A 23076-nucleotide genomic window follows, 5' to 3' on the forward strand; every position below is an offset into this window, starting at 1 on the left:
AGTTACTATTTAAGACAAGAGTAAAAATTATAAATAATAAAAAAGCTAATCAATAAAATAAATATTATATAGTGATTATAATAAAACAAAAATATTTTTTTCAAATAATTAAGAGAATTACGTAAATACTTAACGAGTATCGTGTAGTATTTTTTGGATAATTAAGGATTGTAATTATTAAAATTGACCTGATGATTAAAGTTATAATATATACGAAGATCTAAGTATTGATTTCCAATGTCATAGTTGTAATTTTTTTTTTTATTTATCAGAAAGAAAGATTGAGGGGGTAGTTATAGGTAAAAAAATAAGAGAATCATGTACAATTTTATGAAGTATAAATATAAGAAAAATGCTAGATCGTGCGAAACAACATTTCAAAAATTATTACGAATGATTAAAAAATTAATTTAAATTATAAAATATTAAATTAAATGATTATTTATAATGAATTTATTAAAAAAACATTTTTTTTTTTTTTTTTTTTGAAACAGCAAATGTTAATTGTTAATTGTTAGTTGTTAGTGGGGGGATTCGAACCCACACCCTCCTTATCACTCCAACCCTATATCCCTCCCCCCAAGCCACTTAGACCACCCTTATCACTCCTATTTAATGTTTCCAAAGATGATTCGGAGAATATTTCTGAAGGATATAACAATCCCTTAAATATAGTATTCTCAGTATAAAAGATTTAAAATATAAATATAATAATTTTAGTGATGTTTGAGTGAGTAATTTGAGGTGAAACAAATAATTTACCTAAAGCATTAACTGAAACAGCAGTGAAGTAGCTATTCATATGGTTCAGCGTAGTATCCGCCTGCTAAAATATTCAAAGAATTGACTTTATCTCAAAGGCAAAGCAACAGTTCATTAGTATTCCCCCCAAGTTAGCTAAAATTAGCATTTCAAGTCTTCAAGTTACATGTATACTCCAAACACACCTCAAACTCACTATATTAAGGCCACAGATTACAAAAACAGATCATCACCCTAAGGGCAGAAAGAGAGACTGTGTGAGATGGAAAAGAGCAAAGTGCTTATTGTTGGCGGAACTGGGTACATTGGAAAAAGGATGGTAAGGGCATCTTTGGCTCAGGGACATGAAACTTTTGTCCTTCACAGGCCTGAGATTGGGGTTGACATTGAGAAAGTTCAGCTTCTCTTGTCATTCAAGGAACAAGGGGCTAGGCTCGTATCAGGCAGCTTTCAGGATCATCAGAGCCTAGTGAATGCTGTCAAACTAGTTGATGTTGTCATTTGTGCTATATCTGGTGTTCACATTCGCAGCCACCAAATCCTCCTCCAACTTAAACTCGTTGATGCCATAAAAGAAGCTGGAAATGTTAAGGTAATTCATTCACATCTCATAAAGTCTCATCATATCATATATGCTTTTAATAATCAAATGATATTGGTCACATATAAATGCTAAATGCTAAATTTATTATAAGTTATAGAAGTGGAAATTGTTAAATAAGAAGTGGATCCACCAAATTTTAACCAATGACATATAGTATGTATACTTCTCATCGTTTACATTATTGCAAGAATTTTCAATAATTAAACTAGGTGACACAAAAGTCAAATATTAACTTTAATTGGCTCAATGTTACTTTTGAGATTGTGTCTCTTAAGAATTTGATATTCTGCACTATGCACAGAGATTTTTGCCTTCTGAGTTTGGGACTGATCCTGCAAGAATGTCGCATGCATTGGATCCCGGAAGAGTTACATTTGACGACAAAATGGTAATAAGAAAAGCCGTTGAAAAGGCTGGCATACCATTCACTTATATCTCTTCTAATATTTTTGCTGGTTACTTCCTTGGTGGGCTGTGTCAACCTGGTTTCCTAATCCCCTCTACAGAGTCTGTGGTCTTGTTTGGTGATGGAAATGTAAAGGGTAAGTGGTAAGCTAGCTATATGTACTTAATTAATGATAAAATACATTGATAAAAATTAAAAAAAATAACTTATAAAAACTGATTTCGCTACATAAAAGGTTATGTCCCTTGTCTGAAGGGATTGTTAGAATACAAACAAGTCCCACATAAAACTATGAAGATTTAAATTCAAAGTGGACAATATCTTATCATTGTGGAGTTTGCGTGTAATAACCTTATAAAAATAATCCTCATAAAATATTATTTTAAACAAATACCATAAAATAAATCCAACAATTACTTTCCAAAATAATTTTTTTTTCTAATGTTTTATGACTACTCTCAGCTCTTTAAATTGTTCCACACAGTGACCACTAATTTGGACTTGTTTTGTTTCAATTATATGTCTTCTGAATTTGGCAGCAATCTTTGTGGATGAAGATGATATAGCTATGTACACTATCAAAACCATAGATGACCCCAGAACTCTGAACAAGACAGTGTACATAAGGCCACCTAAAAACATATTATCCCAGAGAGAGGTTGTCCAAATTTGGGAGAAACTGATTGGGAAAGAGTTGCAGAAATCTTCAATTTCAGAAGAACAGTTTTTGAGTTCCATGGGAGGTGAGATCAATATCATCGGATAAGAAATATTATCTGCACATCATATAATATCACTTAAAAACTGTATAACTAAACTTGATTGTCTTGAAATAATTTACATCTTAAAGATTTTTCAGAATGCATGTGATTTAAGAGAAAACATATCGGAAAGTCTTTTGTGTGATAACTGTTACACCTAAAAACAACTGATTTCTGGACTAACATTTTGCACTTAGCTAACTTTTTCTGACTTGGCCTCGTGCCTGTTACACACATGCATGTTCTTGACACTTCGTAGCTAGTTTTCATTATTAATTCTCTTTTTCTCTTGTTCTAATTTTTTTATAAAGAAAATTAGAATGATGTTTTTATTTGCTAATTATAACACAGGGCAATCATATGCGCAGAGCGTGGCAATGGTCCATTACTACCATATTTGCTTTGAAGGTTGCCTCACAAATTTTGAGATAGGAGAAGAAGGGGTTGAAGCTTGTGAACTGTACCCTCAAATAAAGTACACTACGGTTGAAGAGTACATGAAACGCTATGTATAGAAGTTGCCATTTGCTTTCTTGTGGACCTATATTGAATGATTGTATCACATCCCATCAAAGTCTGGCTTAATCGTAATAAAAATTGCTTTTTTGTTTCGCGTTTAATTCGTGGCAAATATGTATTCGATATGTATTGTACCATACACCTATATGATGTACCGTTGTATTTAAACACTGTATACAAGAGAAAAAAAAAATATATATTTTTAGATTGAATTATGATTTAAAATTAAACTTAAACTTATAAGATGATATAAAAAATTTATGGTAATAATTAGACTTGTCAAATCACCTATTATTTAATAATCCACAAATATTTAGTTTCATTCAAAATATTCATTATTAATATGAAAATTATGCATTTGAGACTCAATATAAAGTGAATGTGGAATTATACAAGTGATTAAAGATACAGATCGAACTTTCACCTTTTTTCTGTTTAATGGAAAATTTTCCCTAAAGAGATTTCCTGACCCCTAGAGGTCAGTGAAACAACTACAACTAGTGAAATTGTTTGTGGTTCAATTCTGTGCAATAATCTTAAGGTGAGTATCTTCTAATAGCTTCGACACATCATTAACGTAATTCAAAAGGAAAAAAAAAAAAAAAAAAAAGGAGAGAGATCTTAACATAAAAGAAAATGTACGATCATACAATAAACAAAGCTTACCCTATAAGTTAGGTTGAGTTAGGTAAAACACAAAATCATTTGATTTATACACATTATTTTGGCTTTTTACCAAAGTAGGGTCGTGGACCAAGTTATTTACCTAAATGGGGCTATTTTGAATTTATTTACGCCTTTGGGGCTGTTTTCAACGGTGTCGTTATGGCCCATAGCGACACCAATGCCACGTGATTTTTTTTTTTTTTTGGCGGAGGGATGGCTGGAATGAGCCACAACAGTGTCGCTATGGGCTGGACCAACACAGTTTGTGAGCCAACAAAGATGGTGTAGCCCATAGCGACACCATTTAAGAAAAAAAACAAAAAAAAAACTGAAATAATTTAAATGTAACCTTAAAATAATCAACTGAGTATACTTATTATATATTTATAAATAAAAAAAATTATTTCAAAACGTAATTTTAAAAAATAGATTTAATTATTTATATAAATGGCGCTGTGGCCTATAGCGACACAGAGTCGCTGTGGCCCACAGCGCCACTAATTAAATTTTTTTTTTTTTTAGTTATTAACTTATTTTGTTTGGAAATTTGTTTAATTTATATTTAGCACTTAAATATTAATTTGTAATTAAAAAGTTTATTTTTCTGTAATTTATATTGTTTTTGTATATATATTTTTTGTGCTTTTAAATAATTTTAAATAGGCGCTGTGGCCTACAGCGACTGTTAGTGTCGCTGTGGCCCACAGCGCCAGTAATTAAATTTTTTTTTTAGTTATTAACTTATTTTGTTTGAAAATTTGTTTAATTTATATTTAGCACTTAAATATTAATTTGTAATTAAAAAGTTTATTTTTCTGTAATTTATATTGTTTTTGTATATATATTTTTTGTCCTTTTAAATAATTTTAAATAGGCGCTGTGGCCTACAGCGACTGTTAGTGTCGCTGTGGCCCACAGCGCCAGTAATTTTTTTTTTTTTAGCTATTAACTTATTTTGTTTGGAAATTTGTTTAATTTATATTTAGCACTTAAATATTAATTTGTAATTATAAAGTTTATTTTTCAGTAATTTATATTGTTTTTGTATATATATTTTTGTCCTTTTAAATAATTTTAAATAGGCGCTGTGGCCTACAGCGACTCTAGGAGTCGCTGTAGGCCACAACGACAATATCACTATATATACCCCCCCTAGCTACGTTTTTTTCACAGTTGAAATCATATACTTATTAGTTACGTTTTGGTTGATTTAAATCTCTGAGCTAGTTACGTTTATTTCTGATTCAGTGAGTATAATTTTGTTTTTTTTAAGATATAAATTGTAGGTATTTGCACTAATTAATTTTTTGTTGTTGCAGATATTATGGATCAAATGATTGCTTATATTTACACTGGAAAGATGTATGAGGGTGCTGAAGGTGTAACATTTGATGGACCAAAAAAAGGAATGTATATTAAACGAGGTATCACTTTGGATATATTAAAGAGAATGATTCACAACAAATTTAATCTTAACTCAAATCAAGTGATATTATCTGTAAGTTACAGATTTTTAGTTTCACAAGGTGATAACAACATATATTCTTCATTGGAATTGAGTGACAATGATGATGTACAATGCATATCGATTGGCCCAGTGCTCAAGTGCTGGACTTAATATTGTAGTCCAATCGTCATCAGTCTTTCCCCGCAGCGTCAACGCATGCACATGAGCAGGAGTCATTGGAGGATTTGGAACTGGTTGTTGGTAACCAAATTGCCTCATGACCCTATCAGGCTGATGCCATTCACAAATACACAGAGAAAGTAACGGGATTACAGAACCCCAAATACGAATCCCCTGTGTACAGTCCTCGGGCATCTGTTCCAAAGGCGGATATGGTTGCCAAATAATCTGTAAATAAAAAATTGTAATTAGTTTATATTAAAATACTAATAACTTACATAATGAAAACCGTTAACCCTTCAATTTTATTTACTTACAGATTTTCTGGTCAACCGATCAAAGAAATTGCGATAAAATTTAATATCATCGCTCATGCTTATTTTAGTGGTTGTGTTGGACCACCTGAAATCAAAATGTAAACAATTAATTTCTGTAACATTTATTCAATAATTTTAACAATGTTAATATTTTGAATTTCATCATACCTTAAACCAACAGGGCAAGCAGGAGGAATAGGTGGAAATGGAGAAGACAGAATATGGTTGGGAATCGTTCCCATGCCCATAACTGCAATAAAAGTGTAAATCCACCACAACTTGGCGTTTTGTAATCTGTAGAGGTGCATAAATTGCGATACAAATATCCAAGCACAGCAGCACCCCATGCATACGTCTTAATGGTCTGAAAGTCACCTAAGAACGCCAACCACCTTAATGAGACATAGCTGGAAGATCTATCAGGAAACAGAAGCCCTCCTATAAAGCGTAGTATCCAGGCTCGAGCATAAGGAAGCAACTGATGTACCTCCTGCAGATCATCTACAATGTCATTAAAATATGTTGCCAACCAAGATAATTTCACCCGATGTCCTTTAATTTGTGACTCAGGTGGAACAACACCTAAAAGATCACAAGCTGCAAAAAATAAAACAAATTATTTACCGATTTTTAATATTATAAAACACAATTACTTAAACAAAAAAATACAACTTAAAGTATAATTATTTTAGTACCTAATTCGAATATATTACCACTGCCTCGACTTAACAGTGCTTCACCGTCAACTGGAAGACCAACAATCATACCAACATCTTGGACAGTAATTGTGCATTCTCCAAAAGGCATATGAAATGTGTGTGTTTCTGGTCTCCATCGTTCTGCCAGAGCAGTTAATAAACCAGGACTCATTTTGATATAACTCAACCGAGCAATCCATCCAAATCCAGCCTGGTCTATTAACGGAACTACTTGATGTGGAATTCCGTCAATTCCATTACGTGTTGGAGCAGCACGTCGTGCTAATAATCTCCTATCTTCTTCTCTATTCCAAACATGTTGTGAAACATGTATGGATTGCAATGACAATAAATCATCCTCAACGGGTCCACAACTCACACGCATAGATGTAGAAGATGATGCCATCTATAACAAAATTTAACACCACATTATTTAATCCATTATATATATAAATTCAAAAATTATATATCTATTTTTAAAATAAATATAAATTACATAAAAAACATTTAATTCAATTTAAAATTTAAATAATTTTTAATTAAATTATATTTTAATAACACGAAATTAAAATAAATGAATTCAAATTTTAAATATCAATTTAAATTTTAAATAATTTTTAATTAAATTAATTTTAAATTAGACGTTATTAAATTATATGAATTTATAATTTAAATTAATTTATTTTCTAAATAAATATAATTTAAACAGAATTAAAATAAATGAATTGAAATTTTAAATAACATTATTTTTTAAATAAATATAACTTACACAGAAATAATTTAATTCAATTTAAAATTTAAATAATTTTTTATTAAATACAATTTAAATATATAACTTACACAGAAATAATTTAATTCAATTTTAAATAACATTATTTTTTAAATAAATATAACTTACACAGAAATATTTTAATTTATTTTCATAATAAATAAATATAATTTAAACAGAATTAGAATAAATGAATTCAAATTTTAAATATCATTTTTTTAATAAATATAAGTTACACACAAATAAATCAATTCAAAATTTAAATATCTTTATTTTTAAAATAAATATAACTTACACAGAAATAATTTAATTTAATTTACAATTTAAATAAATATTTTTTATTTAAATTTAAATAACACGTTATTAACTTAAATTAATTTTTATTTTAAATTAAATTCTTTTCTGCAAAAATATAAATTAAACAGAATTCAAATAAATCAATTCAAAATTTAAATATATTTATATTTAAAATAAATATAATTTACACAGAAATAATTTAATTCAATTTAAAATTTAATTAATTTTTTTAATTAAAATTTAATAACACGTTATTAAATTTAATTAATTTTTATTTTAAATTAAATTCTTTTCTACAAAAATATAAATTAAACAGAATTCAAATAAATCAATTCAAAATTAAAATATCTTTATTTTTAAAATAAATATAACTTACACAGAAATAATTTAATTCTATTTAATATTCAAATAAATTTTTTTAATTAAATTTAAATAACACGTTATTAAACAGAAAATAATTACACAAAATAAATATAAAAAATTCTAACTAAATTACAGTAACTATGTCAAATGACGTAGCCTACAGCGACTTTCAAATAATTACACAAAAAAAATATAAATAATTCTAACTAAATTACAGTAACTATAAAATTAATTAATTTAAATAAATTCTAAATTAAAGAAAATAATAAACATTAAAATACCTGAAAGCTTCACTAAATCTGGAACTCTAGAGAAATTCACAAAATAAAAATTACCCTGAAATAAAAATAAAAATATCTAAACGTTAAACAAAATTTAAAAGTAAGTAAATAATTTTTAAATAAATTAAACAGATAAATAAAAAAAAAAAAATTTACCTGGGAGACTCGTCTGGAAAGCAAATTGAGAGAGGGGGACCATCTGAGGGTAAAAACCCTTATATAGGCAGTTTTTTTTTTTTTTTTACTGTATAAAGCCACGTGTCAAATTACTACTGGTTAAATCAGCGGTAATTTGACACGTGGCCACTGTAATAAATTTCTCAACCACCACCTGTGTCGCTGTGGCCTACAGCGCCGCAGTGTCGCTGTAGGCCACAGTGCCACATTTTTTTTTTTAAATTATTCAAAAAGTAGTTTTTTTATCAACTTTTAATTTATTTACGCATTTCATAAAAATATATATTTATATATTTAGCTATTTCTGATTTTTCTTTATTTTATACATTTTTAATTTTCTATTTACGTTTTTTAATTTTTAAAATATGTGTCGCTGTGGCCTACAGCGCCCCTGTGTTGCTGTAGGCCACAACGCCACATTTTTTTTTTAAATTATTCAAAAAGTTGTTTTTTATCAACTTTTATTTTATTTACGCATATCATAAAAATATATATATATATTTAGCTATTTCTGTTTTTTTTTTTAAATTATTAAATAAATTCTTTTTTATCACATTTTAATTATTATAAATATATTTTTTTTTAAAACTGGCGCTGTACATTCTGTTTCTTTTTTTTTTTAAATTATAACTTCTTTTTTTTTATCACATTTTAATTATTAAAATTAATTTTTTATAAACTGGCGTTGTGGCCTACAGCACCACTAGTTTTCTATTTTTTTAAAAAAATTATTAAATAATTTGTTTTTTATGACATTTTAATTTATAAAAATAATTGTTTTTTTTATATATGTGGCGCTTTAGGCTGTAGGTTCTGTTTCCTTTTTTTTTTTTAATTATAACTTATTTTTTTATCACATTTTAATTATTAAAATTAATTTTTTATTAACTAGCGCTGTGGCCTACAGCGCCACTATATTTTTTTTTTTTTTAAATTGTTAAATAATTTGTTTTTTATCACATTTTAATTATTAAAAATAATTGTTTTTTTATACATGTGGCACTGTGGCCTACAGCGCCACTATATTTCTATTTTTTTTTAAAATTATTAAATAATTTGTTTTTTATCACATTTTAATTATTAAAAATAATTGTTTTTTTATATATGTGGCGCTTTAGGCTACAGCGACTTTATTGAAGCTGTTTTGTGGCGCTATAGGCTGTAGCGACACTATTAATATGACTTTCATGACTTTCCTGAAGTGTATAAAAGGCCATGTGACATTGGTGTCGCTATGGCCCATAGCGACACCGTTGAAAACAGCCCCAAAGGCGTAAATAAATTCAAAACAGCCTCATTTAGGTAAATAACTTGGTCAACAACCCCTACTTTGGTCAAAAAGCCCATTATTTTAGTGACAACACTAGAGGCACAATTAATTCGACCAATTATAATCTTGTTCCCACTAAATTAATGTATATAAATAAACGAAGCTCACCCTAAATTAGCTTTTGAGGTAGCAGGTTGAGTTAGGTAAGTAAAACAAAAAATCATTTGATTTATAGCTGGCCACAAAATCATTTTATACCCGCAACCGGTACTTGCAATTGAATCTAACAATTATAATATGTTCCACTAAATAAATAAATAAAACTATTATCTTGTTTGCACGTGACAAATATTGTTGATGACTTAATTAGTGTCCGAATATGCTATCATTTATGTATTTATGTATTTAGGGATGTAGTAGATTCAAATTTTAAAAAGCTATTTTAATACCAAAAAATCTTACAAATTTTGAAAGACTTGCATAAGAATATAATGATTTTTAATATTTTCTAAAACAAAATTTGTAGTTTATATTTTAATAGATTTACATTATAAGAATTTACAAGATTCAAAAGAATATTATAAATTTATAAGATTTAAAAAAAATGAATTTTAGAAAAACATGATTTAATAAAAAAACATTTATTGTCACATAATTAAGGAAAAAGATAACATAATAAAGTTTGAATAAAACAAATTAAAAAAATTAAAACAAATAATCATTTAGTAAATAATTGATTCTAACTTTATTTCTTTTTGAATAAAATTTTTCTATATATTTAAAGTTATATTAGTTATCTATGCATTGGTATCTCATTGTTTATATTCTTGAACTCGAACAATATCATATATCATCTATTTATTCAATCAGAAATTTATCATAACAATCCTTTTAAGAAGAAAATTATGTATTGTTAGACATAGTAATACAAGTTTAGATTATATCTTGAATAGAAATAGAAATATTGATTTAAAATTTATAAAGTGTAATTTATAAATACTAAATATTCTTTTAATCGTATTTTTTAAAGAAATGTTATCAAAAATAAATTGATTATCAACTTGACCAAGAAACCAAGTTGATAGGTTACTAATCAAACCAATAAATCATTAATTAAACTACATGAACAACCTTATATATCATAATACTTAAAATTTTAAATATAATATATATATATATATATATATATATATATATATATATATATATATATATATATATATAGATAGAGAGAGAGAGATTATGATACATATTATACAACTAAAGTGGCCTAATAGCATCTCTTATTACTTAAAAACTAAATGTACTTTGTTCAATTCTTCCCACATGTAACTTACCGGTCAGATTTGATAACACTATTTTATGCATGACGAAAATTCTCTCACCCGTTAAGAATGTGTACGAATTTCAAATCTAAATTATGAGTTCTCAATATATTTTGTGATATATTTTATGAAGATTATGACAATCACTTGCATCTTGTTACTTTACTTAAAATATGCATACCATCAATAATTTTTTATACAATCATAAAGTTTATATATAAATATTTATATGAAAAGTACATATTATAATAAAGATAAAGATAAATATAATTTCAATTTTTGTTATAAATAGATAATTATCTTATACCTAATATAAAGGTTAAACGTTGTATTTTTTCTTATTTTAACATACACACTTGGTCTTATTTAGTCATCAAATCACATGTTATGGAATTGACTTTCAAAAATTTTGTGAAAATAAATGAAATTGTTGATGTTGCATGAGAGTGAAACTTTCACTCTTTTAATCAAACATTTTCAATGTTTCACCCTTTCTCTTCGTTGAAATTTCTCAAGTTGTATTTAGACCGAAAATTTGAAATTTTAAAAAGCTTGACATTTGAATTGTTTTAATTTAATTTATTTTGTAATTTTTTTTGATGGGATATAGTAATTCAATTTTTTAAAATTTTAAATACTTAACTTTAATTTTTTTAATTAATACACAAATTCACCTTAATTCGGCAGTGTCAACATTGATTAATCATGAAAGATTATTGAAAATAAGCAATATCTTCTATTTGAAATATAAAGGAAAAGGTTTATGTCAGAGCCACATCAAACTTGCCATTTCAATCGTATGCAAGCTTAAAGCCAATTTATGCTGTGACAATATTGTGACTTATCAACATGGTTAATTATAGTTGTTGGATAGTTGAATTCTTTAAATAGAATAGATTTCATTTCAATAATTATATGTTGAGAAAAAAAATAATCTTTTATATATATATATATATATATATATATATATATATATAATGCGTAAGAAATATGATTGCAATGTGATTCATCTTATCAGATGCTTTGAACACAGACACGACAGAGGTAGCTGAGGTGTCACGAAATTGCATCATTTGGTTTCATTGATATGACATTGATTGATTACGGAAGGAGTGATTTAAGAAGAATAGGAGAGGTAACCATAACAACGATCCCTGGTAGAATTTGTCTTTTCATAATATTTCTTATTTGTTTTCTTTCACTTTTTTCATATCATTGCTATCTATAAATAAAGCAAGTCAAATGAAATTAAAGTTTTGTCGGGTGGTCTTTTCTCAACGATCTTAATTCTTACAAATCACAATCTTCAAAAAAATAAAAATGAACTACTTTAGAAATTACTTAACAAATAAATAAGACTTAAATATTAAAAAACAAAACTTAAAGTCACAACCGAGATAAAGCTCGTGACATATGGATGCCGTTATCATCTTCTTCATTGTCGAGGTGCGTGGTGTGATAGGAGGAGAAAGAAAAGAAAGAGAGAAAAAGAAAAGGAAAGGAAACATAAGATAAAGGTAGCCCAACTATCTGTTAATATTTTAATTCTTAATATACTTTCAACATTGTGTTGAATTTCATTTTATTCAAATTTTGTTTGGATTTATAATAATTAAACATTGTATTTTATTATATTTTATTTTAATTTATGTATAATTAAAATATTTTATTTTAATAATTATTATTTAAACTTTAAATTTATGTGATTCAACATTTAAAATTTAATTTTTAAATTTACTTATTATTATTAATATGACTGTGAAGAATATTTATATTTAAATTTTATAATTTTTAAATTTTTTATATAGATTTTATTCAAATTTTAGTTATAATCTTCAAACTTTCTTTTTATATAGATTTTTATAACTTTTAAAAGAAATAAAAAAATATTGCAGATAGCTAAAATTAAAATGTATAATTAAAATATTTTATTGAATATTATATATATTTTTTTAATAAATACTTACATTATCCATAGATATTTGTAAATATTAAAAAAAATATATAGATATTTATTTAATAGACATTCGCACAAATATAAAGATATATATGAGGTAAATATTTATCATAGGGAAAAAATAAAGAGAAGCTACTACATGTACTGGTGATGGCCAAATCACATCCTACATGTAACAAAAGCAAAAGCAATGAAACGAGGTTTTTTTCTTTTCCTGTTTTGAAAAAAGCTAAAAATAATGCAGAGTAAAAAGTAATGCAAAACAAAAATGATTGAATACTGAATGCTGCATGCAACAAAAGCAATGACACGAGTTTTTTTTTCCTATTTTGAAAAAGGTTAAAAATAATGCAGAGCAAAAAATAATGAAAACAAAAATGAGCGTAAAAGAGAGGAAGACTTAAAAATCAAAAAGCAAAAATCCAATGTTTCTTAAAAAAAAAGGTCAAAAACTTGATAGAAATTTAAAGGAGTTGCATGGTTAAACTTTTGGGTAAAAGAATCTCAACAACAGCACCCCAGTTCATCACGATTCAAGGATGAAAGTTGCTCTATTACACTAAAAGATATAGTTTTGAGGAATGCTAAGAGGGAAAATGGCAAGGGGAAGAAACAGGGGTTGCATTAGAAACTTTTATTTTAAATTTGAATTTGAATTCAAATACATTTCTTATTGGCATAACTTTGTCAAACCACTATATATATTTTGGTTACCCTCAACTGAAATTTGTTTGTGAGATCACGAGATGGCTAATGTAGCATTCTTCCTTTTTCTCTAGCAGCATCTTTTGTTTTGCATAATAATGGAACTCAAAGAGGACATGTAATTGAAGATGGCTATTGTAACATTCTTCCTTTAGTTTCTCTCTAGCAGCAACCTCCACCTTCATTGGCCTTTTTTTTGTAAAGCAGGATGCAATTATATGAACAATGATCATCTGCAAATGATGTTGGTTCTGTGGCTATTATACATCGGATGCTGGAGAATGAGCTTGAAAAGAGCCTATTGGAGTTTTGAGTCTCGACTCTTTGTTCTAGAGGCTTTGAGTATGTTTTGATAAGCTTATCACATTATTTATTGTTCATAATACTATTTATGTTATGTCTAGAGATTTCAGTTTATTTATTTTTCATAATACTATTTATGTTATATCTAGAGATTTCAGTTCTTTTGATTGTGTCAATAATTCTTGAGTTTATCAGAAGAGAAATGAACAAAAAGTTGCATATGATGAGATGACCAAGCTAATTGAGAAGGTAGAGAGTAATGAGATGATCAAGAGAAAAGTTGCATGTCAAATATCTGCATTGCAACATATTCGAACCCTCTGTTAGGATAAGTCGAGAAATAAACATATACTATTGACATATTGGTAAGGATGTTTGCAGAGCATGTCTAACACGGTTAATAGTTATATACAATCTTGCCATTTTCCTTTTTACTCATACATGCTGTTTTCATTTGACACTGCAAATTTTTGAGGGCGTTATAAACAAAATTCTATTATGACTTAGAGTATCATGCCAGAGTATAAATTTGAGTGAAATAGTTATTTTTCTGATTTCATGCAACGTTGTTCCATTCTATTATTGATTATTCTCTACCTTTCTTGTTTGTTGTGTGTGCCCTCCATTATCATTGGCCTGGTAAAAAAAACAATTTAAAATCATCAAAAATCAACAACAGAAACATAACTGCATCGAAATCAATTCATGATAATAAAAAATACTATACTAAAATAGAAGGACAAACAAAAAAGTAGCCATTAAACTAAATCAAGCAGTGAAAGAATAACCATATGGCAAGAAGAATGACTCTGGTAAGCATCATAATTTAAACACATTCTCCTGCAAACAAATTCAAACATTAATCCCTGGAAAATGAAAATCTCACGCTTGTAGGCTTTGTAATTCTTATCACCCTCTACATTGTAGACCCTTGTGCGTCCCTTATTTGTATACAAACAAAAGCAATATTCAAACCTAAAAAAGAAATCATAATTCAAGAAAATCACAAATTAAAAAAATGAATCAAAGTAATAATATCAATCAAAGCAGTGAGAAAAGGAAAGCAATAATATGAAACAAAGCAGCAAGAAAAGGAATGTGAATCTCAGAATGGTTAATAACGACCGTGAGAACATGAACAAAAAAGAAATTATATACCATAATTAAAATAAGATAGATGGAGCTAATAATTCTATTAGTTTTTTATTCTAACTTAAATTAGAATGACATGATTATATAATTGACATGACTTTTGTTGATTTGGGAATAAGAAATGGGACACGAATAGGGGATAGGTGATTTTTGTCCCAAGATCAAAATTTTTTGTCTCCAATCCCTGTATCCTCAATCACAAAATGTCATCTCAATTAGATTATCACGTATTACTTTTAATTTTAATTTTGATTTTAAAAAAATATAACTGATTTTCATGTCTTACAATTTTTTTTAATTTTAATTCCCTCATTCTTCCTTTTGTTTATTCCTTTTTCGTGCAACGTTATTCTTTTCTATTATTGATTATTCTTTACCTTTCTTGCTTGTTATGTGTGCCTTCCATCATCATTGGCCCGGTAAAAAAAACCAATTTAAAACCATCAAAAATCAACAAGAGAAACATAACCGCATCAAAATCAATTCATGATAAAAAAAATACTATACTAAAATAGAAGGACAAACAAAAAATTAGCCATTAAACTAGATCAAGCAGTGAAAGAATAACCATAAAGCAAGAAGAATGACTGTGGTAGGCATCATAATGTAAACACATTGTCCCGCAAACAGATTCAAACATTAATACCTGAAAATGAAAATTTCAGGTTTGTAGGCTTTGTAATTCTTATCACCCTTTACATTGTGGAACCCGCACGCTTCTAGGCTTTGTAATTCTTATCACACTTTACATTGTGGAACCCCTGTGCACACCTCATTTGTATACAAACAAAAACAATATTCAAACCTAAAAAAGAAATCAAAATTCAAGAAAATCACAAATTAAAAAATGAATCAAAGCAATAATATGAATTAAAGCCGCGAGAAAAGGAAAACAATAATATAAAACAAAACAGTAAGAAAAGGAATGTAAATCTCAAAATGAACGCGAGAACATGAACAAAGAAAAAATTATAAATCATAATCCAAATAAGACAGACAGAGTTAATAAATCTGTTAATTTTTTATTCTAACTTAAATTAGAATAACGTGATTATATAATTAATATGACTTTTATTGATTGGGGTTTATGTGCATAGTAATTATTGGAGGTTAGTGTGTTTATTTTTCTTTTACTTCTGCTTAATATGAATATGTTGTGTGTTATGTTTAACATGTTTCAATCTATATGTTTTAACTATTAGAGAATGGTTTTATCTCCGATGAACAGAGATTGGATTTAAAACATATTTTTATGTGGTCCGATCAATTAGATGGATTTGATTTATTTTTACTTTTTATTTTTTAATTTCTAATTTGACCCAATTATATTCAATTTGGATTGATGATCAATTCATTATATTTATCCATAAAATTAAAATGAAAAATAAATTATATTTGACAATTTATAAAATATATTTTTATATTAAACATTTAATATTATAAATTTGTTTAATAACATTAATAATAGTATTTTAAATTAATAAAATAGATCGATTTCATTCAATACTTAAAAATTAAAATTCGAAATCCAAATCAAATCGATAGAATTTTCGATTTTTAAATCCAAATAGATTGGATAGTATGAATTACTCTTATTTTCCCATTTAAATTAGATTGGATTATCGTATGGAATCAGCGTCCACCTAATTTCATGATTCTCTCTAATTTTCCAATTGTATTCCTTTCTCTACCAACTTCAACGCTGAGATAACACTCTCACCCACTCGCCAGAAAATGTACATAAACAAAAAGAAAAAGGTCTAATATTCTTAAAATTTTGGTCCAAAAATCTCTACCGCTGTCTTTGTTCCCGATTGCATTTCTGCATCTGTAGGGTGCCAAACAGGGACAGAAGATAAGGGGGCCATGGTGACTCACATTTTATACTGATTTTATTGCAAGAACTAAAGTGAGGAGAGGTCCTTTAGCTAATTAAAGTAAGTTGGTACATGATGGACTTACTTTTAATTGTGGGTCCAATTAAAAAGGATCTGCACAAAAGTTACCACTATGCAACTTGCTACTTCCTATGAACTGTACCCTTACGGACAATTTACAAAACAATTGAAATTATTGAACATTTATTATGCAAGTTGGAAATGAAGATAAAACATGCATAGCAGAGGTTTATAGGGACACTGGAATTCGATACAAGGTACGTACTAGGACTCAAGCTGTCACTCTTCTCGCTAAATTTTAAGGACTTCTTTGCAAAATTAATAAGTTGCGAAACCTTATATCACCGGTCAAATTCAGAATCATCCATGCACCACGTTTTCAACTACTTCACACTCTTCACCTTAGCCGTAGCATTTCCCCTCAAAAGCATCTTCCTACTGAAATTTTTATTCATTACTCTCATCTTTTTTCCTTATCCATAATCAGAATAAACGCCAAGATTTCTTTCAATCTAGATCCTGTTTCTGCAGATGACCGAGGCTTTGCTAGGAATTGTGATTGAAAACTTGGGATCTTTTGTCCAATATGAACTTGCAACGTTTTTGGGTGTTGACCAACAGATTCAGAAGCTTTCCAGCTATCTCACTGCAATCCGCGCTGTCCTCGAAGATGCTGAGAAAAAGCAAATCACAAGCAATGCTGTGAAGGATTGGCTTCAGAAACTCACTGATGCAGCATATGTGTTGGACAATATCTTGGATGAATGTTCAATACACTCAAAAAGTTCATGCTTATCTCGTGTCCACCCTAAGGACATTCTCTTTCGTCGTGATGTTGGCAAGAGGATGAAAGACATTACCCAAAGATTTCATGACATTCATGAAGAAAGGAGCATGTTTCAATTCAGTACTGGTGTCACTGACAAGCAAGCAGAGGATGATGATGAATGGCGCCAAACTAGCTCTGTCATTACTGAACCCATAATCTATGGTAGAGACCAAGACAGAGAGCAAATTGTGGAGTCTCTTTTGCAGCATGCAAGCAACAGCCAAGACCTCTCCATCTATACCATAGTTGGTATGGGTGGACTTGGGAAAACCACACTTGCCAAACAGGTCTTCAATGATGACCGGGTAAGCAAACATTTTGACTTGACCATCTGGGTTTGTGTTTCTAATAATTTCAATATGAAGACAATACTGCAAGCCATCATAGAATACACCACTGGACAAAATCCCAACCTCAATACTTTAGAAGCAATGCGGAAAAAGGTTCAAGAAGTGCTGCAAAGCAAGAGGTATTTACTTTTTCTTGATGATGTGTGGAACGAAGACCAAGGGAAATGGAAGGAGTTGAAGGGGGTGTTGCAGTGTGCAATGGGAACAATTTTGGTCACCACTCGACTTGAGCAAGTTGCATCCATCATGGAAGCGTGCCATGTTCATCGTTTGATAGAATTATCTGATGATGACAGTTGGTCATTGTTCAAACATCATGCATTTGAACATGACAGAGAAGAGAGTGAAGAGCTTGTTGCAATTGGCAAATATATAGTGAGGAAATGCGTTGGTTCACCCCTTGCAATCAAAACACTGGGAAGTCTCTTGCGTGTTCAAAGTGAAGTACAACAATGGCAGAACATAAAGGAAAGTGAGATTTGGGATATAAAGGAGGAAAATGGTTTCACAGGTGGAGAAAATTCTATCCTACGTGCTTTGAAACTAAGCTATGTTAATTTAGACTTATCATTAAGGAGATGTTTTTCCTTTTGTGCTATTTTTCCTAAAGATTCTGAAATTGTCAAGGAAGAACTAATTCATCTTTGGATGGCTAATGGGTTTATTAAATCTGAAGGGAATTTAGAAGTGGAGGATGTTGGTTATAAGGTGTGGAAAACATTATACAGTAGATCATTTTTTCAAGAAGCAAAATCTGATGAGTTTGGTATCATTACAAGTTTCAAGATGCATGATTTATTTCATGATCTTGCACAGTCCGTTGTGGGTGAAGAATGTGTGGTTTATAAGCCAGAAAATTTGACTCATTTGTCAAACAAAGTTCACCATTTACACTTGTTAGAATGTAATGAGTCAAAGGCAGTCAATAAGGCTTCCTTGTATAAAGTTGAATCCTTGCGGACTTTTCTTGATGATTCGTATTGGTTCAAAAGAAATGTTCCTATGTTGCCATTAAACAACAGTCTCCGAGCATTAAAGATATCTTCTTGTCAATTGCCACCTCTGATGGATTTAACACAATTGCGGTACTTAAATCTGCATTGTAGTGATGTCACATGCTTGCCTAATTCTATTTGCAGGTTGCAGAAATTGCAAGTATTGAAACTAGAAGATTGTGACGACCTTTATGCGTTGCCCAAAGACCTGACACAATTACAAGATCTAAGACATCTTGTGATCGATAGATGTTTCTCAATAATAGTGATGCCTCCCAATGTTGGAAAGTTAAGGCATCTAAGAACATTGAGCAGTTATATTGTGGGTTCAAAGCCAGGATATGGGTTGGCAGAGTTACATGGTTTAAAGCTGGGAGGCAAGCTGCATATCAGAGGCCTTGAGAATGTCCCAAGTGAATGGGATGCTAAAGAAGCAAATTTGATTAGTAAGAGGGAGTTGAATCGCTTATACTTGTCATGGGATGGTAGTCCTAGTTCAAAAGGTAGTAATGTTGATGCTGAGTTAGTACTGGAAGGTCTTGAACCTCCGTCAACTCTCAAAGGTTTTGGGATGAAGGGATACAAAGGAGTACGGTTATCTAGATGGATGAGAAATCCTTCAGTTCTGAAAGACTTGGTAGACGTTATACTGTACAAGTGTGTGAACTGTAAGGAGCTTCCCCCACTTGGTAAACTAGCACATTTAAAAAAGCTAATTGTATATGGAATGAAAGATGTGAAGCACATAGATAGTGAATCATATGATGGTGTGGAGGAGAAGGCATTTCCATCGTTAGAGAAATTCTTTGTGAGAGATTTACCAAATTTGGAGAGGATATTGAGAGATGAAGGTGTAGAGATGCTCCCTCGTCTTTCGAAATTAAGTATTGTGGGTGTCCCCAAACTTAAACTCCCAAGTCTTCCATTTATTGAGGACCTTTATGTTGGGGGCATTGAGGACGAGGCTTCCCTCATGGAAGAGGTTGTGGGGAATATGGTTTGTCTTAAAATCCTAAAGATTGGTGACTTTTATAAACTCCAGGAACTACCAGACCAACTCAGCAGACTGGGTGTACTGCAGGAACTAACCATATCAAAATGTGATGAACTGGAGTCTTTTCCAGAACATGTGTTGCAAGGTCTTACTTCTCTTCGAAGATTGGAAGTTTTGTGGTGTAAGAAATTAAAATGGTTATGTGAAGGTTTGGGGCATTTAGCTTGTCTTGAGGTTTTTCATCTTTGGGACTGTCCAGAGGTGGTGGCTCTACCAAGCAACATGAACCAACTAACTGCTCTTAAGGAAGTGTCAATTGTGGGCCCATTACCAAAAGGCTTAGAATGTATCCCCTCCCTTCAAAGGTTGCGTATATCAGATGGTGAATGTAGTTCATTGCCAGAGTGGCTGGGAGACATGACTTCTCTTCGGGAATTACTTTTATGGCAATGCAGTGAGTTGAGGTCACTACCAAGTAGCATTCAACGCCTCACCAACTTGAGTCACTTAAGTATTAAAGATTGCCCAGAGCTGGAAAAGCGATGCAAGAGGGAAACAGGACAAGATTGGCAGTACATAGCTCACATTCCACAACTGGATCTGGGCCCATCAGTAGAGAAGAAGACTTACACATTTTCTGGTTCTGGTAAATTCTTAAGTATTTTCTTTTGTCCCACTTAAGTTGACTATGAAAAATTGTGTTCGACATTTTGAACAATGATTGAATATTGCGTGCAGAGAGAATCCAATCCTTCTGGACTATTTGCAACACCTTTGGAATACGGTCTGCTATAGACTTATGGCCAGGGGATCCCCCGGTCGATGAATTTCACGCAATTATTGAAGAGTGAGTTATGTCCAACATTGTTAAGCACTTTCTTTTAAATAATATATTTTATTAAAAGATTCATGATTTAATTTTATTATATATATATATATATATATATATATATAAATTAAAGGAATATCATTTTCAATAAGTATTTTTTATTTTTATTTTTACATGAACCATTTTATCTTCTATTTATTTTTTAATAACTATATTTTTTTATGAATAATTTCTCTTTTTTTTTATTTTAATACAATGAAGGCATAGAGTGTCTTTTTCTTGCTAGTATATATAAAGAGGATCGAAATAGAAATAATAAAATTTAATTTTGTGAGAATTAAAAATTAAAATTAAAATAATTTTATTTTAGAGGAATTAAATATTTATTTGAACTAAATGTATAATATTTAAATATTATAAATGTACAAATACATACTTAAAAAATATCTAGAATAAATGTATTAATGACTAGTAAAAAAGTTCTAAAATTAAATAAACAACTTTCTAATAGTCATGACACAATCGTTTTTATAAATGTACAAAAAAATAAATATAATAATAAGTAAAAAATAGATATAAAATAAGATAAAAATAACAAAATAAACCATAGCACAAAAGCATAAAATAAGAAAAAAAAATTAGAAGAAGAATAAGTAAAATTACATAAACATCTTTTCTATATTATATCAACATCTCTTATATTACATTTTGCAAAAAAACAAATTTATTTTTTATTTTTACATTCTGTTGTGTTTTATCTCTCATTTATCATATTTTATGTTTTATTTTTACTGCTTTTCATTTATTATATTTTCTTTATAACACAAAGGTGATTACAACTTTAACCTTTTATGAAATTTTGTTTAAGATTTAATTTTTTTAATTGATCACTAAAAATTAATATTTTTATTTTTTATAAGAGTAAATTAAAGTTCAAACTTTATAAATTTAACTTAAATAAAAGTTTAGTCCCTTTAAAAAAAGACTATTTTAATTTTAATCCTCTTAATTCTAGTTATTTTTATTTTTATTATTTTTTATTTTGATCCTTTTAAATTTTAATTATTCTTTTTTATCCTATTTTATTTTGATCTTTATAATTTTATGACTTTTCTATTTTGGTCTTTATAATTTTTTTTTTTTGTTTTTTTTTCCATTAGATTGGATGGTAAATCTAACCACAAAGATGAACATAAAATATTTTATTTTACAGAAACGAAATTAAAACATATAGTTTACAAAAAAAAAACAAAATCAAAACTTCTTATTTTATATAGATTAAAAACTATTTAAACTTAAAAAGATATCATTTTCTACTTTTTCTTTTCTTTTCACCTTTATTCCTTTTATTTTCCTTACTTATCCAAACATATTATTAAGAAAATTGGTCACAAATAACACAGCTACAACTTCTATTATAGTGGATTCTAATTCTTTAAGTAAGTCTGTTTTAGATAAATTTATAAAAGTACAGATTTCAAAATTTTCCCTCTATTATTAATGTGATTGACCGAGAAGTGTTCCTGTTTTCTTCATTTTTTGTTGTTGGTTCCAATCCATTACGATTTACTCTCAATAATCATGATTTTACTTTCAGTCAGTGTTGGTGGTGGTGAATTCTATTTATCATATATATTCCCGCAGACAGTAACAGTGCCATGGAAGGTATGTTAGAACCTCTATAAAAGCCAAATGGATAATTGGTTACTTTCAGCATATGGTTGTTACATATTAGTTTCAACTTCAAGTATGTAATTTTGTTAAAAAAAAAACCAAAAAACTTAAAGTATGTAAAAACATAGTTACATTGATATGTCTTTTGTTGAAGATGAGATTGTTGAACCTTCCCTTTCATCTGTTTGTACAGGTCTCGTCTTCGGACTTATATGGACAACAGGCATCCATCCATCCTATTGTTACTTTATGGATCTAATCTCATTAGGATATGAATCAATAATTTATCAAAAGACCAAGTAATTGAGACAACTTATGAATTGTTTTTTATTTTATTTTACGTTTAAGAACAACCTTGTTACGAATTTATTTCTAATTTTCATCCGTTATGTCGTGAGTCTATAAAGAACAATAACTTGATGAGCTTGTTGTCATAAATGTTATATATTTATAAATAAATGTATATGGTATATTTATTCAGCATGTGAAGCAGAAGACTAGAATATTAAAATTAAAATAACTGCTTTGTGGATATTTATATGCTAACA

At 28.8% G+C, this 23076-nt stretch overlaps 3 protein-coding genes and 1 long non-coding RNA gene across 6 annotated transcripts; 3 read left to right on the top strand and 1 right to left on the bottom strand.

Annotated features, from left to right (window-relative positions):
- Window positions 1–885: 885 nt before the first annotated feature.
- On the top strand, window positions 886–3153 carry LOC109801295 (bifunctional pinoresinol-lariciresinol reductase 2). Of its 2 annotated transcripts, none has more exons than XM_083066908.1 (4): window positions 886–1354; window positions 1668–1908; window positions 2312–2515; window positions 2902–3153. In XM_083066908.1, exons 1-4 carry the CDS (start codon window positions 1025–1027, stop codon window positions 2937–2939), a joined length of 813 nt encoding a protein of 270 aa, XP_082923034.1. In that variant the 5' UTR covers window positions 886–1024; the 3' UTR covers window positions 2940–3153. The 2 variants fall into 2 exon arrangements, with proteins under 2 accessions (XP_082923034.1, XP_082923033.1); XM_083066907.1 differs by having other exon boundaries at window positions 892–1354; window positions 2885–3153.
- Window positions 3154–5264: 2111 nt separating this feature from the next.
- LOC145953518 (serine/threonine-protein phosphatase 7 long form homolog) lies at window positions 5265–6766 on the bottom strand. The gene is made up of 5 exons (XM_083067492.1): window positions 6376–6766; window positions 6016–6259; window positions 5831–5956; window positions 5663–5747; window positions 5265–5573 (listed from the first exon to the last, which is right to left on the bottom strand). The coding sequence occupies exons 1-5, from the start codon at window positions 6764–6766 to the stop codon at window positions 5265–5267; spliced, it is 1155 nt and encodes a 384-aa protein (XP_082923618.1).
- A 6050-nt stretch (window positions 6767–12816) lies between these two features.
- Window positions 12817–14245, top strand: LOC145953286 (uncharacterized). The gene is made up of 2 exons (XR_014430828.1): window positions 12817–13622; window positions 13712–14245. It is a non-coding gene; the product is annotated as an uncharacterized LOC145953286 (long non-coding RNA).
- Window positions 14246–16998: 2753 nt separating this feature from the next.
- On the top strand, window positions 16999–23017 carry LOC109799879 (disease resistance protein RGA2). 2 transcript variants are annotated; one of them, XM_020360525.3, is made up of 5 exons: window positions 16999–17114; window positions 17389–20671; window positions 20764–20872; window positions 22452–22519; window positions 22722–23017. In XM_020360525.3, the coding sequence occupies exons 1-4, from the start codon at window positions 17046–17048 to the stop codon at window positions 22468–22470; spliced, it is 3480 nt and encodes a 1159-aa protein (XP_020216114.3). In that variant the 5' UTR covers window positions 16999–17045; the 3' UTR covers window positions 22471–22519; window positions 22722–23017. The 2 variants fall into 2 exon arrangements, with proteins under 2 accessions (XP_020216114.3, XP_029127538.2); XM_029271705.2 differs by lacking the exon at window positions 22452–22519.
- Window positions 23018–23076: the final 59 nt, after the last annotated feature.

The sequence above is a fragment of the Cajanus cajan genome, chromosome 11, assembly GCF_000230855.2.
Source record: "Cajanus cajan strain Asha chromosome 11, NIPB_CcT2T_4, whole genome shotgun sequence".
Classification (NCBI taxonomy): domain Eukaryota; kingdom Viridiplantae; phylum Streptophyta; class Magnoliopsida; order Fabales; family Fabaceae; genus Cajanus; species Cajanus cajan.